The following is a 16,475-nucleotide window of genomic DNA, read 5'->3' as shown; positions in this document are numbered from 1 at the left end:
TGGCTGTCTGTCATGGTTTTATCTGTTGTCTGTGCCAGCTTGGACCAAAGTCATAATTGTACATGTGCTACTTCTATAATGGTCCATAGGAGTGCTGTAGGGCTGCCTGGTGACACTTCTTGCATGACATGCAGTAGCTCTGACAAACCCTGCTTGTACACCCTTGGTGTAGCGTAACCAAGGATTGAGTATGTGGCTGATCAATACCACAATATTGGCTTAACCAAACTCAAAGGTCAGAAACAGAAAAAGGTACATTTTGAGACAGCAGCCAGAAGGAAATCCATAACTTTGGCCAAATGCCACCGCAAGCTCACCAGATCTATGGTGAGCTTCTGTATGCGACTGTGAAAACAAAAGTAACCTTGGTATTAAAAGATCTGGAGGTGATTATTGAATGTATTAAAGAAAACAACCCCATTGTATTAGGTTGCTGACTTGTAGTCTATGGTCTACATTTGGGTGTCTGATAGATAACGTAATTAGGGTGAATTATTATATTTTCTCTTCCGTTTTTTACACAGCCTTGTGACACTGAAATAACACATTACCATCGGAATTAGAAAAGTGACAACTTAATCTGAGGACCATTATGTTATCAAATCATATGCAGGGTGCTTATTGTTGCACAGTGACACAGTGACACCTCTGTACCTCAGATGCACCATTCAGCAGCCAGCGGCGAAACACAGAGATAAACAGGAGATATAGCAAGCCCTCCAAAATGATTGCCTGTGTCCTTAATGACAAAGGCAGACGGTAAAGCTCCATTCGCATAACATAAATGCCAAGAAATGGAGTTGACCTTCAGTTTGTTATCCTATCTTTCAAAAATATAATGGATCCATAACAATTAGCTAGAAAGAAAATATTATGATAATAGTAATTGCTGGATTGCTTTTTCTTTTACAAAGTTTGCTCAGATTCTTGTGAGACTGATAATGAGACGTTCACCGGAGTACTAAATATAACTGTTCAGCAAGTGCAGCCAAATTGCACAAGAGTATGCATTCACTTTGCACCGTTGACTTTTATGGAGGGGAGGATGGGGGCTAGTAGGAAATTGTCACTTTTTAATTTGGACCAGTGTGGTTGCAGTAACATATGGGAGGGTGCTAATATTAGTGTCAAGCCATCAATAATTGACAAGTGGGCATAGCTGCTCCTCCCATCTGGACTGTAGCATAGGAGTCCCAGGCTAAATAACAAGGGTTGCCTGGAGGGCAATCAGACACTACTAACCAAGCCTTTATCTTCTAGCATGTGTTTTGGGCTAACTCATCATTGAAAGTGATGCACTTGTGAGATCAGCGGATGTCAAGGTGAGGCCAGATAACAAATCTTTCGTTTTACAGCAAAGGTTTTAGGTAGTCAATAACTAAGGCAAAGATAGCAAGTACTGAACAAAATCAACAGTCATATTGTCACAACCTTTTTGTCCTAAATGGGCTTTCACTACTAAATGGAGAGGATCTTAACAGAAGAAACCGTAGAAAAACTTGCATTTTTACACAAAATGCATGTAAAGCTCATTTAAGTCAGATATTGCACTGTTCTTGACTAAGACAGCTGCCTCTGAGTCTTTGTAATTTTTGTAGTCTATAACTAATATCACTACTTTCTGACAAAGCTTATGCGTGACAAAACAGCACTAAAACTGTTGATATACGTTTTTTATTACATTGACTAGGATTTACAAAACTGTTTATTTAATGTTGGAAAAATCCATTTATATAAATTACTTTGGATTAAGGTGTCTGACGAAAAACACCAGTGTTTAGTGTGTGAGGACAAGGGTGAAGGAGATATGAGATTGAATATTCTCAAAAATACTGGTGAGAGGTAGCCTAACTTTGAGAACACTGTCCTCTAAACCTTACTGCTAGCATAGTGGATGCTGAAATTGGACACTTTCTGTCAGTGACACTTTGAAGTGTATTCAATATATTCCTTCCATCCCCTTTACCTCTCTCTTTGTCCTCTCCATGTGTCAGTAAACAGCAGTGTCACAATTCAATAATGGGCTCCCAATAACTATTTTCTGCTTCTCTTTTATGTCACTAAGCAGGAAAATGGGAAAGTGAGAGTGTCAATGCATTTAACTTTGTTCTCAGCCATAAGGTGGCAGCACAGTTACACATACATTTGAGTGGATCTTTGACACATTTGTTTAAAATACATTTTGTTTTCTAGGGAAGAATGTGCTAGAGTATAGATATTTTCAATTTGTATTAGTTATTGTACACAAGGTACCCTATCCAGTGACAAATCTTGTATGAAACATCATATAAGAACATTGACAGTAATAATAGTGAAACTTCCATAAGAACATTCCCATTTTTAAATGATACCCACCAGACAAGTAAAGAAAAAACACCAACATTTTCACAAAAATAGTCTGAAAAACCTTGGATATTAAATGTTCTACTATAAATTAACACTTGTTTATATTTTCTTTAAAAAATCTAATGTATGCTTAGTTCCACAATAACAAACAGTAAAAACCAATCTGCTCTACCTTCTGACCAAAATGTGATAATTACAAAGCAGTATGTAGGCCTTCCATGCTGATTAACCTTGTGTTTGACAATGATTTAAGAACTGGTTTGCGAACAGGTTTGCCAGAGAATGTTCCATGTCTGAGAGGCAGTTCCAATTATGGCATTTTAAGGTACTGAGGTCAGAGATGACGAGAGAGAACGACCGGCATTTTTCCTTGTTTAGAGGCAAGAGCAGCCTGTTTAGCAGGAATCTGTCTGACAGCCATAAGAGACAGATAACAATATTGCACTGCATGAACATCCTCATGATGGCCTGTTTCCCTGCACCACCACTCTCCCTTCAATACCAGTAAAGGTCTCTCTTCTCCAGGCCTACGCCTAAAAAAGGAAAATACATGTTTAATCTCAGATCAGAAAGCTACTGCAAATTCAATTGAACACAGGCTAAGATAATCTATCAAACTATATAGGAGTGTGTGTGTTCTGTATTTTGTGTGTGCCTGTTTGTCTGTTTGTGTGCATACATACATACATACATACATACATACATACATACATACATACATACATACATACATACATACATACATACATACATACATACATACATACATACATACATACATACATACATACATACATACATACATACATACATACATACATACATATGTGTTTGGGAGTGTGTGGGGGCCGTACCTGGGTCAAGGTTCCCAGTTGGATCCATGGGGTCTCTAAAGCTTGGGTGAGTCCAACTGGGAAGAACACTGGGCTTGGATCCTGAGGCCATATTCAGACTCTCTGTTCGGTCACTGTGGAGAAGGTTGAGCAGGGAGTTGTTGTATTGTTGCCCTGTCATGCCTAAACCTTGTGACAAAGCATGGGTGTAGGTCATGGGAGGGATCCCCAGGCCTCCCAAGCTCCAGGGACCAGCAGCATCGTCTGGGGGACTGAGAGCTATGGGGAGGCCAGGGACAGCCTGCTTGGAGGTGCTTAGCTGAAGCCGACCAGACATGGGGGTATAATGTACCTCTGACCAGGCCTGTTTGGAAGCTCCCCATTGACAGGAATTGGATTCAGGCTCTGAAATAGATGTCATGAAAACCCTAATTTAATTAAGAGACAATATAGACTGTGTGTGTGTGTGTGTATGTGTGAACTGTAAAATGTGTACTGTGTGTCAAACATGTGCCCGGAGACTATAAGAGTGCAGACTTCCATTGGCTGCAGTATTGCTGTGCTATTCAGAACACTAAAGCTGAACTAAACTCACCTGGTTTGATAGACTTGCGGTTCTTTTTGCTCTTCCTGACAGATTCTTTGGTCTGGCATGCTTTGCTGAGAGCTCGAGTAAAGTGCTCGTCCACCATGCTGCCTATATCACCCTGGAAGTAGGTGAAGAGGACGCTTTGCGAGTGCTCTTCTGTCTTCACAGCTATGGGGCTAGCAGAATTCCCCGCCATGCCAGATCTGACCTGTCTATTTGATTGAAGATGGAAACAATTGATAGCTATCAACTGTATAAGACAGTAAGGCACAGAAAAACAACAGTCCATATCTTGCAGATATTTTAAAGTTGTGTTAGGTTAAGTTATGTGTGTCATCTGTGGTAGGTATCTTGCTATATCCAATCAGTGACTGATGAATGTTGCTGCCACTGAACTTCTGTCAGTCCACTTGTAGGCCTATTCACTAGTCATTTGTACACAATTATAACAATTTCAAATAGAACTGAAGAAAAACATTTTTGAAGAAAAAACAAAAGAAAAAAGAAAACTGCCTTTCTTGGTTGGCTACGTGCAATGTAATTATTTGGGTGGAAACGAAATCTGTCACAATTCTTACCTAAGGTGAGTTGTGTCCAATATGGCCTAGGAAGATGAGTTGTTCAGAAGCCGCTTGTTTTCCTACTATTGCCCAAAACTGTTGCCATCTCCAAGATTGCGATACGGGTACTTTCGTTTCTAAATCGAAATGTGCACGCTGATAACGATATATTAGCAATTGACGGTCATACGCCTACGCCAAGAGCCCCACTACATTCATGTTCGCTGTGCTACATGGTTTCTGCTGTCGCAACATAATGAAGACTCGTAGGGTGTGATTCTTAATGAACTCTAGAGGATATGAACAGAATGTCATCAGACAAGTTTTTCCACAGCCAAACAGCACATAAAAACATTCTTTAAAAGCCGCGCTGTTAGAAACAGGGTCCGTGTACCTTGTAAACAGTCTAGAAGACCTAGGTTACACTTGATTTTTCATGTCAATAATTAGCATTTTAAATTGATAAATGTTATTCAAAGTTGGGCGAAAAATGCGAAATAAGCTGGTCTACTCCCAGAAAGCCAGTAGTAACATAATTGAAAATGAAAATACTTTTATTTAATTTATTTTGAATTACTTTTGAATTTTAACTAAAGCTAATAAATATATTGATAATAGGATTTAACAGCAACCACCATAACTTATCACATTATTACATGTATGTGCTAATGGATGAATTCAAAATGATCAACATTCAAATTAAAATACCACTTTCATATACACAGTAAACACTCTCTTTATCCAAAAAGAAGATGAAACTAAAAAGGCACTGTTACAATTAACAATAAACTGTACAAATAAGCTTGTTTTTTAGTTAGACGCAGACATTAAATGGCAGATTCTGGACGTTTTTAGTGCCATGCCAAAAATATTCAGTGTATCCATGTAGTTTTATTGTACTGAAGCTGAAACAGCTTACTGAAGATGAGAAGTCAAGACAAACCCTGGACCCTGTCACATGATCTCGCTACAGGTCTCAGTAGACTTTTCCCCTTAGAAGTGGACTGGCGCAGAACCAGTGGACGAGTCAGAGATCTTCCTGCTGGAGCTAGTGTCTACAGACCTCAAAGAAGGGGAGTTTACCAACTGGTTCTGCTTGGACCTGTCGCCTAATGTCACAGAATGACTCCAGTCTAAGGAGGGACAAAGTTCAATGTTATTACTGTCACCTAAACATGCAGATATTCCAAATATATACAGATAACACTTCATAAAATGTTGCTGTCTAAGAAGATTCCTTTGCATGGCTACAGTGTCTTCTGGTTTAGGTTTTAGCTCTCCACAGACAGACAGACAGACAGACAGACAGACAGACAGACAGACAGACAGACAGACAGACAGACAGACAGACAGACAGACAGACAGACAGACAGACAGACAGACAGACAGACAGACAGACAGACAGACAGACAGACAGACAGACAGACAGACAGACAGACAGACAGACAGGCAAACAGCCAACCAAACAAATAACAGACTGTTCTCTTTACCTGAATAGTCATTAATCCTAAATCTGCCACAGCACAGGTGGATTCTCCACTGCTTCCTAACATTCTCTTTCATCAGACAGTGGAACACAAAGATGAAGAACCCTGAAACACAGAAAGAGAGTTAACAAGTTGGACCTTACTTCCTTCCTCTTCAATAAACGTCCTTCCATTCTTTTGTCATTTCCTTTGTTTTCTTATTTCCTTTCTTCCTTTTCATAATAATAATATTTATAATGCACTTTATATTAGCTAAAATCTTGAAGTGCTACAGGTTAAAAATAAGAAAGGCCGAAAAAAATGATGTTGACCAAAAAAGAAAATAGGACAGAATAAAAGAGTCAATCAACCAAAGGCTCTATCTAATCAATGACACACTGACAGTGTGAGTCTCAAAATGTTTCTAAATACTGCCTTTTTAAAACCTACTTGCGAAACAATAAAGTGAAATCAAGTCTCTGCCCCCTGGTGCTCCTTACCCTGAAGACTGTTAAGGATGGAGAAAAAATAGAGTAGTGGTACTTTGGCCGGACCCAAGGCGAAGAAGGCTAGTGGCCAAGTGAGACCCAGCAGAAAAGTGAGGCTGGCTGCCGCTCGCAAGTCCTGAAGCATGCTCCCCTTGTTTCCAGCAGGTTTGTTGGTCCGCATGTTGCGGATTTGAACCAGAACCACGGTAAACACAGAAAGGTTTATCAGCATGACCAGTAGAACAAAGGCCAACACTGTGATGTAGAAAACCACATTGTTCTGCAACCAGCAGCTGATGGAAGAAAATGAGATGGAGAGAGAAGGGGAGATAAGGAGAGTCAAGTCTATCGTCTGACCCACTGGTAAAATTCAAATCCAGAGTGGTAAGTAAACGTTTTCCAGACATCACACTTACAAAGATTCAGAGTTCTGCATATCGTCTGTAGACTTCCTGGATGAGTCATTGCCATAGGCATCCATGTCTATCGCCAGGACAAGGCTGACAATCACCAGAGGAAGGCCTGTGTAAACACCAAAGACCCGATATATGAATTCTATTAATTCAGTTAAAAGACAACCAGTAGCATTGTTCTATTGACTATTTCTGTTTTCTCTTAATCTCTCTTTACATATAGTCCACATATTGCCATCTCTCCAGCCTTACCCCAGCCAAGGGCGCAGAACTTGAGGATGTAGGAGGGGACGTAGATGTTAAAGACTTTGACCAGAGCAAAGTACATGTGGACGGCCTCCAGGGCCATCCAAGTGAAGGATGCCAACATGAAGTAATGCAAAGTAACTGCAGTGGTGATGCAGAGGCCATAGTTGTTGAAGGATGAGAGCCAGGAGTTGAGCAGGAAGACCATGTTGAGCCCCAGCAGAGCCCCTGATAGGTTGAGTAGGATCTTGGACGGGTAGTCTTTACGCAACTTCCTGTGTGAGAAGAAGGAACAAATAGAAATGGTGTTAGTGGTGTGTGTGTGTACGTGTGTGTGAAGAGGAAGGGGGGGGGGGGGTTGGCGTTAGAGGGGAAGGCCACAGTGTTAGGTTTGGTGTGAAATGGAATATCCTAACAGAATTGGGAAAGCAGAGATTAGTTTAATAGCACCTTGAGGGAAGAGGGATACAAGAGTTAATTAGAGAGAAGATTACACGACAAAGAAGACGTGGAACCTACTGGTATGTGTATTGTCTCTGTGTTTGATGGTCCAGATGGTAAGCTTACCCAAAGGCAATGTAAGTCAGCAGACTGATGCCCAGGAAGATGGAGGACACACCACAGCCCAGGTAGGAGATGATGGACAGGATCTGGCGGTCCACTTCATTAATGGGTGTCCTGGACACATCCTGTAAGACAACACGTACCACTTCTAGTCTGATAACAATGTAACGATGCAAAGAGCGTTACCAGGTAGATATGTATATGGACAAACATATATTATATACTTACAGTACCAGTAAAAAGTTTGGACACAATTTCCCATTTCCAATTGAATGGGAAAAATTGTCCAAACTTTTTGACTGATACTGTACATGTCTATGTATTAGGGCTTGCCCTTTCATTCAGTTGTGCAAGCACAAGGAATCAACCACTCACCAGGAGCACACCAAAGTGTGTCAGGTGATTACAGCGACAGCTGGTCAGATAAGCAGAGCTGTTCTCCGTCTCACAGCCTTCACTGCTCCAGCCCCCCTGCCCATCTGACACACAGAATTTTTATTAGCAGGTACAAATACATGGATGCAAATTCACACAGATGCATACACACACACACACACACACACTGTGCACCAACACAGAGCATTTGACATCCCTCTAAATCCTGAGTTGTAAATATGTTCCCTTCATGCATGATGATTGCAACATAAACCCTGCAGAGAGGAAGTTAAAGCAATGAGGAACTTACTGTTTTTCTGGAAGTCCCAGTACACGCACTGCACCCTGTCGCTGGTCTGTGGGACGTACAGCTTATGTCATGACATTCAAGAAGCAAAACCACAGCTCAGTTATTTTTGATACAATCAATTTGTCACCTCTTTTGGCTTGAGGTGTCTGAGTATAACTACCACAGACTCATTGAGATTGCTGACAAGGCTGTTGCTGACGCTAGCAGACACTACATAGGTATTTAGTGTCAAGTTGCTTTCCATGTCCTGTAAATTAATAAGATGCAGAGAACAACAAAACAATTTTGGTCATAAACATATATTAAAATATACAGTTGTGGCCATAAGTTTTGGCAATGACAAATGTTGTGTTTTGCAACAACTGTTTTGCGTTTCTATAGAATACTGGAATACAATAAGGCACATTTCATATTTCTTCAAAAATTTAAATATATGCAAATGGTGCTCTTTTACAGCAGTGTTTTGATGTTGTTTTGATGCAAAATGTTTTGATGCAAAATGATGAGAACATTTGACAAAACTACACAAAAGTAGATTTTAATTAGTGTCATTATATGAGTGTATGTACCTTGAATAGTTCTTGTAGGCCATAAAATTGGAACTGGACTCTGCGTCTGGTTCCGTTATTGTGTAGGATTGTCTCTAGGGCCGAGGGCAGGGAGATGGAGGCCACAGCACCATCAAATGGATCGCTCACAAAGGACTGGTTGACAAAAATCTACAATATAAAGTTTAATAAAAGTTATTTGCCATCCTCTGGTTGGAAGACAATATACTGTCTACTTAATATTATAAACAGTATCATAAAGGAAATCAGATATGCCATTGAATCAGTGCAAAAATATTTCAGATGAAACAGTGAAATGTCATGAATGAATTGATCAGTTTATAAGTTACGAGTATGCTTAATGTCTTTGTTGCAAGTTAACCAGGTATAATGCCGGAGGCTGAAGACCAGAAGTCACATATCCTGTTGAGTTTTGCATCACACTCTTTGTCTAGTTATTAGATTGTAGTTTGTTAGAGGAAGGAATTTTCCACTCATTCAAGGGCATGCCCTGCAGAGCGGAAGCCAAACAGCCTTATAAACCACAGATTATTAACTGGAACATGATGTGATACGACACACATTGATTTGACTGCCTACAAAGACACAAACACACACACAATAGTGGAGTTTTCATGTGGCTACCACAGATGCTGTGCCGCATGGTTTCTGACCTCTGGGACTAGGCCAGTGGAAAAGGAGGAAACACCGAAGGTCAGGCCATGGAAATGCTCTGGGTCCACGTTAACCATGGAGACGGCCAGCGAGGGGACAGTCACGTTGGCTAACTCCCCAGAAAAAACCATCTTGTTCCCAACACTTTCAATCAGATTCAGGATGCTTTTGGAGAAAAGAAAGGCAAAGGAACGGACACAGATGTCCAGGAGGATAACAGAAATAGAGGGTCAGAATTGAATTGAAGACAGCAAGGCAAAAAAATATATGCCAAGCTAAATGTTCAATGCTCCTTAACCATTGAAATAAGACTTTGTTCTCTTCATTGTCAATCTATTCCTGTTCAAATGTCTGTAATGCACCTATTATCTACTGCTGACAAGACAGTGTTAGATCCCAGGAGGTCACTAATAATTCCAATGATCTTCGATCCAAGCTCAGGGGTCACCGTGGCAACCCCCACCACTTCAGCTAGCTTGTCGACCACTGTGTACAGCTCCTCCCCTGTCAGGCTCCCATCAGAAGCCAGCTCACTTTTCACCAGGTCCTTAATCGTGCCCACCACATCAGCTGTGTTATCTGGAGGAGAAAAATAGCACATCTTAATTATGATAGCTCATCATTATCTGGGTTTTTAAATGTACAAATACAGGTGATTATGTACGTTGTATGACTATCTACAATTTTCTCGTTACAGAGCAGTGTTTTTAGTTGGTGGCTGGGGACTTACTTGCTGTGACGATGAGGTCTTCTAGGTCAGAGAAAGTGAAGACCGGCTTGCATTTACTAAAGTCTGGATCCCACCAGGTGGCCTTCTCAGACTCAGGATCTAAGTCACTACAGATAGAGGAAGATGATGAGAGCAGGTGATAATAGACAAACAGTACGATATTCAATGGAAGATTATAGCTGAGGTCAAAGTTATGTATATTCAGTCCTGAAGCTTATCTTCTAAGCTATTATTGTCAACCAGGTAAATAAACAGGCTATTTTGGTATTTTGGCCCCCAGCAAAGATTGGCTCAAAACTGTTCTTAAAAAAACAATCACCCTATAATTCAGTTACTGTTTTTCTGTGGCAACTCTGAACAATACATTCATAGTATGGACAATCGTTCAAAGGAAACAGTCATTACACTATGAGCAATTGATAGGAAATGGTCTCCTGTCTGAGGGTCACTGCTGAATATGGGAGAGCTCCATTAAGGTTGACTGAGCAGGTAAATGATGTGTTGAGACAAATCACCTACAGTAATTTAGGGAAATATCTTTGTTCACCAAGCCATCGCCATGGAAACAAGTGGTTTCACAGCTGAACGCAGTCATTCTGGCTGCACAGTAGGGTAACACAGATAAATTAATACTGAGACCCCCTGTGCTCTCATCTAGTGGAGATGGCTCAGTCTGTGTTTGTTTTGAACAACACATTTAGAATCCAATTTTCATTTTGCCTGCTTAGTCTTTTATGAAAAACACAGCACGCTGTGTACAATATGATTACCATAACCCCAGAAATCCATGATTTCAGTCAGAAGACGTTTCCCAACTGTTGAGCAATATCAGGCACAAATCCTGATATTGGCGATTTTTTGTTTCAAATTTTTTCTGAAAATAGGCTCACCACAGTCTGTATCCTTTCTTAGCCGGGTTTTTATAACAGCCAATGAAGGTGTTCTGCTCTGGTTCACCAGAAGGCCATATGTATTCCCCATAGATACCCTTGGTAGTTTCCTCTGGGCAGATGCCCGGCTCTGCAAAACAGATACTGTCAATAACTAACATTGTCATGGCACATGGCACCCAATTCCAATACCAAGAGAAGAGAACCCCTTTGATTCAAAGTTACTACATACCTATGTGTGTTATCTCAATAACTTCTGCCTGGATGGTGATAACATTGTCAGTGTGCTTTGTGGTCAGCAGCTTGTGAATGAGGTCCTTGGTCTCTGTTATGTTGCGTGTGCCAAACGCCTGAATGTGGAATGCACATTTATACCTTGGGGGCAAAATACAGGAAGGGTGGATACAAATAAGGAATGAAATAGTCCACTGCCATATTCAATAAACCACTGGCAGCATCCTGGATCTAAGCTAAGCAACTGGAGTTAGAATATCATATGTTTGGCCTCTGTCGACTGTACTTACGCTTTCTCACTCAGCCTAGGAATCTAAAAGAGAGAGAGTGCACAGAAGTGGATGTGCTGTTCATTATAACTTCATAAAACCTTCAGTGCCGCTTGGGTCTCAGCTATTGCTACAATCTTTAACATGTTTTGCGGACAGAGTTTAAATGAACATGCTCACCATCTCCGATCCATGAGTCTCTTCATGATCACTACCCCTACAAACAGAATAGACACAGACATCTTGAAATGTGATATTATGAAGCTGAACAGATTTTCAGATATGCTTGATAAAGACACAAAAGAGACATTTGTGACCACATGCATGTCCACATAAGGCCGACCATGGCCGGATTCAGTAGTTGAGCCTCACCTGACAGCCTCCTCTAGGATCTTCAAGTGTAATATCTCCATTTGCTGTGGCTTGAGTTTTTCCTGAAGCTGTTTTTCCCAAAGACAAAAAGAAACTTTGAAGGATTGCGCTCAAAGAAAGAAATACATATTTGTTGTGGTTAAATGTTTCTCACCCATTTGTTGATGGCATTCATTGGTTTCTGAATCTCTCCAGTCATGTTCAACCTCAGTTTAACTCTGAAGAAGGTGTCCTTGAAGTCTACTAGAAATGAAAGTGCAAATTAGCATTTTATTTCCAAAGTTGCCATATAACTTCATGGACAGGAAAATAGAAATAAAGAAAAGCAATTTTATGTGGTGAGGTACTACAACCATTCTAACATCCTACTTTTCCAGCTAACGTCTTTGTGTGCAACGTGTCACTAAACCAACCACCTTGTTCCCTGAGATGTATACTGTTTGCCTTAAATTAATAAATGGCTCCATAGCACCTTTCAAATAATCTACAACTGAATATTACACACAGTAGTTAAGGAGGTGTGTTCTTGACTAACCAGCTAGTGTGTAATTGGGGTGCTGTGGTTCTCTAGGGGTGGAGAACAGAGTGATTCCCAGAGTTGGCACAGTCAGTAAGGTCTCAGGGGTAGTGGTGACAGTAGGTGGAGGTATTGTTCCTTCAGGAAGAAGAAAGGCGTTAACTCCACACTTGACAAATCTATTTTCTATGTGTGTGCATCTTTATTATTTTGCTTGCGTGCGGGTTTGTGTCAGCATGTGTTTGTGTGTGTGTGTGTGTGTGTGTGTGTGTGTGTGTGTGTGTGGGTGTGGGTGTGTGCGTGTGTGTGGGTTTGGCTGAACATCTCGTGAGTGCCTGTGGATTCACGTGTGTGTGCAAATGTGTGTGTGTATTCACCTATGGGCTTTACACTGAGGGTGCCAGGGTCTGCAGTCAGGGTGAAGGGGCCAGTGATGAAGGTTGGTCTCAGCATATCAGATATGTTAGCCTGAACCACACTGACATCCATCTCAGGTTGCATACTCACATAGACCTCACTGAAGAAACTACACAAAAACACACGCAGCACAGCCATCGTCAGGTGACTCGACCACAAGCATTACGTTATTCATGCAGTAATATGTCAAATCAAACACACAGTGAAGTCTTGGGTAGGCTTCATTTAACTGGTTTTCTGTACCTGTCAGAAGTTGACTTCGACAATTTCTCGATGTCCTAGAGAAAAACAAAATATGTGTGCTTATAATTTAAAGTGCATAAAGTTCTGCCCTGGCTCTGACAGGCTGTTCTTGTTGTCAAAGGTTGTGATATTTAAGTACAAATGTGACCGTGAGGCATGCAGGAGCGTCTCATCAATCGCTGTTTGAAGGAGAAGCCTTATTGTGTCTATGGTGTCCTTCAGTGGCCTAAGAGTGTCTGAGGATATCGCCCTTATTGGGGACAATCCAATTACATCAAAATACGGTACCTGAGCTTGTTGGATGCCTTCATCCTTACTTCCACGTGAGGCTGGTCTGTGTGGAAACACAGATAACAGAGATTAGAGAAAAGGACTTGTGTCCCCGCTGTGGATATTGCTGTGAATAATATAGATACATAGACCTTATTAACGTGCAGACGCAACATGTTTTAATAATGTGCATACTAAACGTACACTTCTACGGCCTCAAAGATGTTCAACTAAATTGCTTCATGCAGACACCAATGTAGGCAACCCAATACCTGAACCCAATATCCTGCACAGGTGCACAGCCACATACACACATACATACACAACAGAAGTGCCATGTTTTCAACTATTATGACGTTACAATATTTCAGCTACCTTAATGCTGAGACAAACATGTCCTCCACGAAGATGTTGTGAGTAAAAGCGCTTCTCAGCTGAAGGAGGAAGACACAGGAGACTGACGTTATCAAAGGACGGCTGCGATAGTTTCTATAATGATCATACAATATTGCTCTCATGACACATTCATGTCATTGAGAGAACACATTTTTGTTATACTCTTCTTCTCACCCATTGATGAAGGATTTCCTTCAATGGAGTTACGGGCTTTGGTGAGATGGTGGCACTCATTTGGATTTTGTATAGTGACCACTCTGAAAACATTTACACGATAAATGAGCTCACGTAGGACATAGTATATGGATTTGCATAGTTTGTGACAATGGCCACACTGAACATGGATATATGTAATATTTAATGAATATATTAAAAATATGATCAAATAGAATAGACTTGTGACACCTACTGCAGGTAAGGAGTTTGTCAGGTTTAGGGGGACATGTATAGTTCCAGATCCGTGTGTCCCAGCTTACTACATCACCATCTGTACAGGTCTGGTTTAGAAGCTCCTCAGCGGTTCTTTCCATCGACCACATCCTAAACAGGCTTATGTCACCCACAAAATTCCTCCCATTCTCTACCATCAGGTTTCCAGCCGCATTCGTGGTATGTGGCAGACCGAGAGTGAGGGTGCCATTTTGAGCTAGTGGTCGGGCCAGGGTCGCGTTAACAGTCGCCTCCAGCAGACGGCTCCCGTTAATGTACAGGCGGAGCCTGTCGTGGGGGCCGGACCAGGTGAGACAGATGGTGTGCCACTCGTTCAGAGCCAGATCCTTTTCCACAGGAAACTTCTGGTCCATGAGCCATGCCTCAATGAACTTATCCTTGCCAGTCAGTCCTAGCTCTATGTGTCGCTCACCACGAGGCTTGTAGACAAAGCCAGTCCATTTGGGGACCTTCATTTTTGGATGGAGGAGTAGACACACGCTTAGGTCCTCGAGGGCTGGCACCTTCTGGTCCAGCTGCCACAAACAGGTTGTTGCCTTAAACTGTACCTTTTTGCCCCAGAGGCTATGACTAGCTGAGCCTGAAAAACACAGAGAACCCACATAATATTCAATGATACTTATGGTTGATAATGCTTTAAAAAAAAAACCTTACTCCCATAAATAGGTGGCTAAACTGCAAATGAAATTATACAATAAGTCAAAAACTCTTTATGCATTCATTACTGTATTATCAACTGCTTCTAAATCCATTTGTTGGGCTTCTAACCATACCAGAGCAAAGATGACAGGCTGAGACCAGGACCAGAAGACGGAGAGCTGTGGAACAGCAAGTTCTTACTGAATCCATGGCCGGTCTGGAAGGACAGCAAGCATGCTGTGAGTCATTTTATGAATTGTTAAACCTATCTGAAAAATCGGAACAATGCACATGAAGCACATGTTATGCCCTCGTATTGTAAAAATTTCAGACAAACATATCCAGCTTTTACTTACCTGTAGGATTCCCTAGTGTAGTCCAGAAGCACCTAGGTTTGGTCAACCCAAAATAAAAACCTGTTTAAATTGAATAAATGTATAGTGGACCGAAGAAGATACGTCTTTAGTGAAAGAGACAAATGTTTTTTCTCCATGCACAAACCTCCACGCCTTCTCCCTTTTGTACCCTGAGTTACTTATTAATCACTGGAAAAGCAATAAACATAACTAAGGTAACTCATGGTAGTTGAACATGGGAACTAAAACTATTGTTATTTTAACTAAGTTTCACACACTTTTCAGTGGGTTTGGGGAAAGTGGGATTTCACTGTTTTAATCAAGTCCTTAATTTATGTTTATTTTGCTTACATGCTTTTGTTCTCTTTGTCACTCTGTAGGAGCTGTCAATGATTTGTGTGTTTAAGTCAAGTCAAACATGTCTGGAGAATGAGTCAGGGGGTAATAAAATATTGTGTGATGACGCTTTTTGTAGCCTTACTTACATAGATGTGTGTACACATAGATGCAACATGATGTAAATCATATCCATACTGAGATAAATAATATAATAATATAATAATAATAATAATAAACCATTACTATGAGAATATAATTGTAATGATACATATATGAATGTAAAAGGGAAAAGGATTCTGTGTGTGTGTGTGTTATCATGCAAAGATGGAGTAAGAAATGCTAAGCAAACATGAATGAATTTCTAAGGATAACTCCTCAAACAAATGTAATTGGTTTTCCTGTCTAGAAATCTGAAGTCCTGCTCTCCTCCAAAGACTGGATGGAGGGAAGCATCCAGTTCTCCTTAAACATCCTGCACTACCACCACCTAGTGGTCATCTAACATCAGTAACCCCTTTAGAATCCCTCTCTTGTCAAATAAAAATGTCACGTTCTCTATAATAAAACCTCGCTTTGTCTGAAAAAGAGGACAGAAATCTGTCCTGGCCTGAACATGCAGAGCAGAGACGAGGACACTGACCGTGAGGAACCCCAGAAGGCCAGCTCTGACAGGCTGCCCAGGTGTGCTGGCAGAAGCTCTGCTGGTAGAAGCAAAGTCATATGCTTACCCCCTCAGTTAGTCCAAGGGTAATGCGGCTATAAACAGGCCAGTTGTTTACAAAGGGATATTCAAATAAAGTACGTATTTCAGCACATCTGGTTTTTCAGGTCAAGTTATCATCAAGTCCATGTTACCATAAGGATACTGCCTAACAACAGTTGGAACATGAGCATAAAAATGAGACTTTGTGCTGTGTGGAAGGTGGTGGTGATCACTGGG

General features: G+C 41.0%; 2 protein-coding genes across 4 annotated transcripts; both read right to left on the bottom strand.

Annotated features, from left to right (window-relative positions):
• Nucleotides 1–2,033: 2,033 nt before the first annotated feature.
• Nucleotides 2,034–4,557, bottom strand: vgll1l (vestigial like family member 1-like). Of its 3 annotated transcripts, none has more exons than XM_084699060.1 (4): nucleotides 4,347–4,557; nucleotides 3,775–4,011; nucleotides 3,201–3,584; nucleotides 2,034–2,879 (listed from the first exon to the last, which is right to left on the bottom strand). In XM_084699060.1, exons 2-4 carry the CDS (start codon nucleotides 3,962–3,964, stop codon nucleotides 2,842–2,844), a joined length of 612 nt encoding a protein of 203 aa, XP_084555186.1. In that variant the 5' UTR covers nucleotides 3,965–4,011; nucleotides 4,347–4,557; the 3' UTR covers nucleotides 2,034–2,841. The 3 variants fall into 3 exon arrangements, with proteins under 3 accessions (XP_084555186.1, XP_084555184.1, XP_084555187.1); XM_084699058.1 differs by having other exon boundaries at nucleotides 3,775–3,980; XM_084699061.1 differs by having other exon boundaries at nucleotides 3,775–3,976.
• Nucleotides 4,558–5,321: 764 nt separating this feature from the next.
• On the bottom strand, nucleotides 5,322–16,255 carry adgrg4a (adhesion G protein-coupled receptor G4a). Its single transcript, XM_084698182.1, has 24 exons — nucleotides 16,176–16,255; nucleotides 15,197–15,228; nucleotides 14,161–14,781; nucleotides 13,374–13,419; nucleotides 12,803–12,951; nucleotides 12,444–12,563; nucleotides 12,063–12,151; nucleotides 11,909–11,976; nucleotides 11,717–11,753; nucleotides 11,266–11,383; nucleotides 11,034–11,163; nucleotides 10,144–10,250; nucleotides 9,776–9,992; nucleotides 9,413–9,578; nucleotides 8,760–8,909; nucleotides 8,318–8,437; nucleotides 8,191–8,236; nucleotides 7,881–7,984; nucleotides 7,509–7,630; nucleotides 6,948–7,216; nucleotides 6,699–6,804; nucleotides 6,295–6,575; nucleotides 5,819–5,920; nucleotides 5,322–5,461 (listed from the first exon to the last, which is right to left on the bottom strand). The coding sequence occupies exons 1-24, from the start codon at nucleotides 16,253–16,255 to the stop codon at nucleotides 5,322–5,324; spliced, it is 3,420 nt and encodes a 1,139-aa protein (XP_084554308.1).
• Nucleotides 16,256–16,475: the final 220 nt, after the last annotated feature.

This window comes from Hypomesus nipponensis, chromosome 1 (genome assembly GCF_054491055.1).
Source record: "Hypomesus nipponensis isolate SF chromosome 1, ASM5449105v1, whole genome shotgun sequence".
NCBI classification, from domain to species: Eukaryota; Metazoa; Chordata; class Actinopteri; order Osmeriformes; family Osmeridae; genus Hypomesus; species Hypomesus nipponensis.
This window is presented reverse-complemented; position numbering and strand designations above follow the sequence as displayed.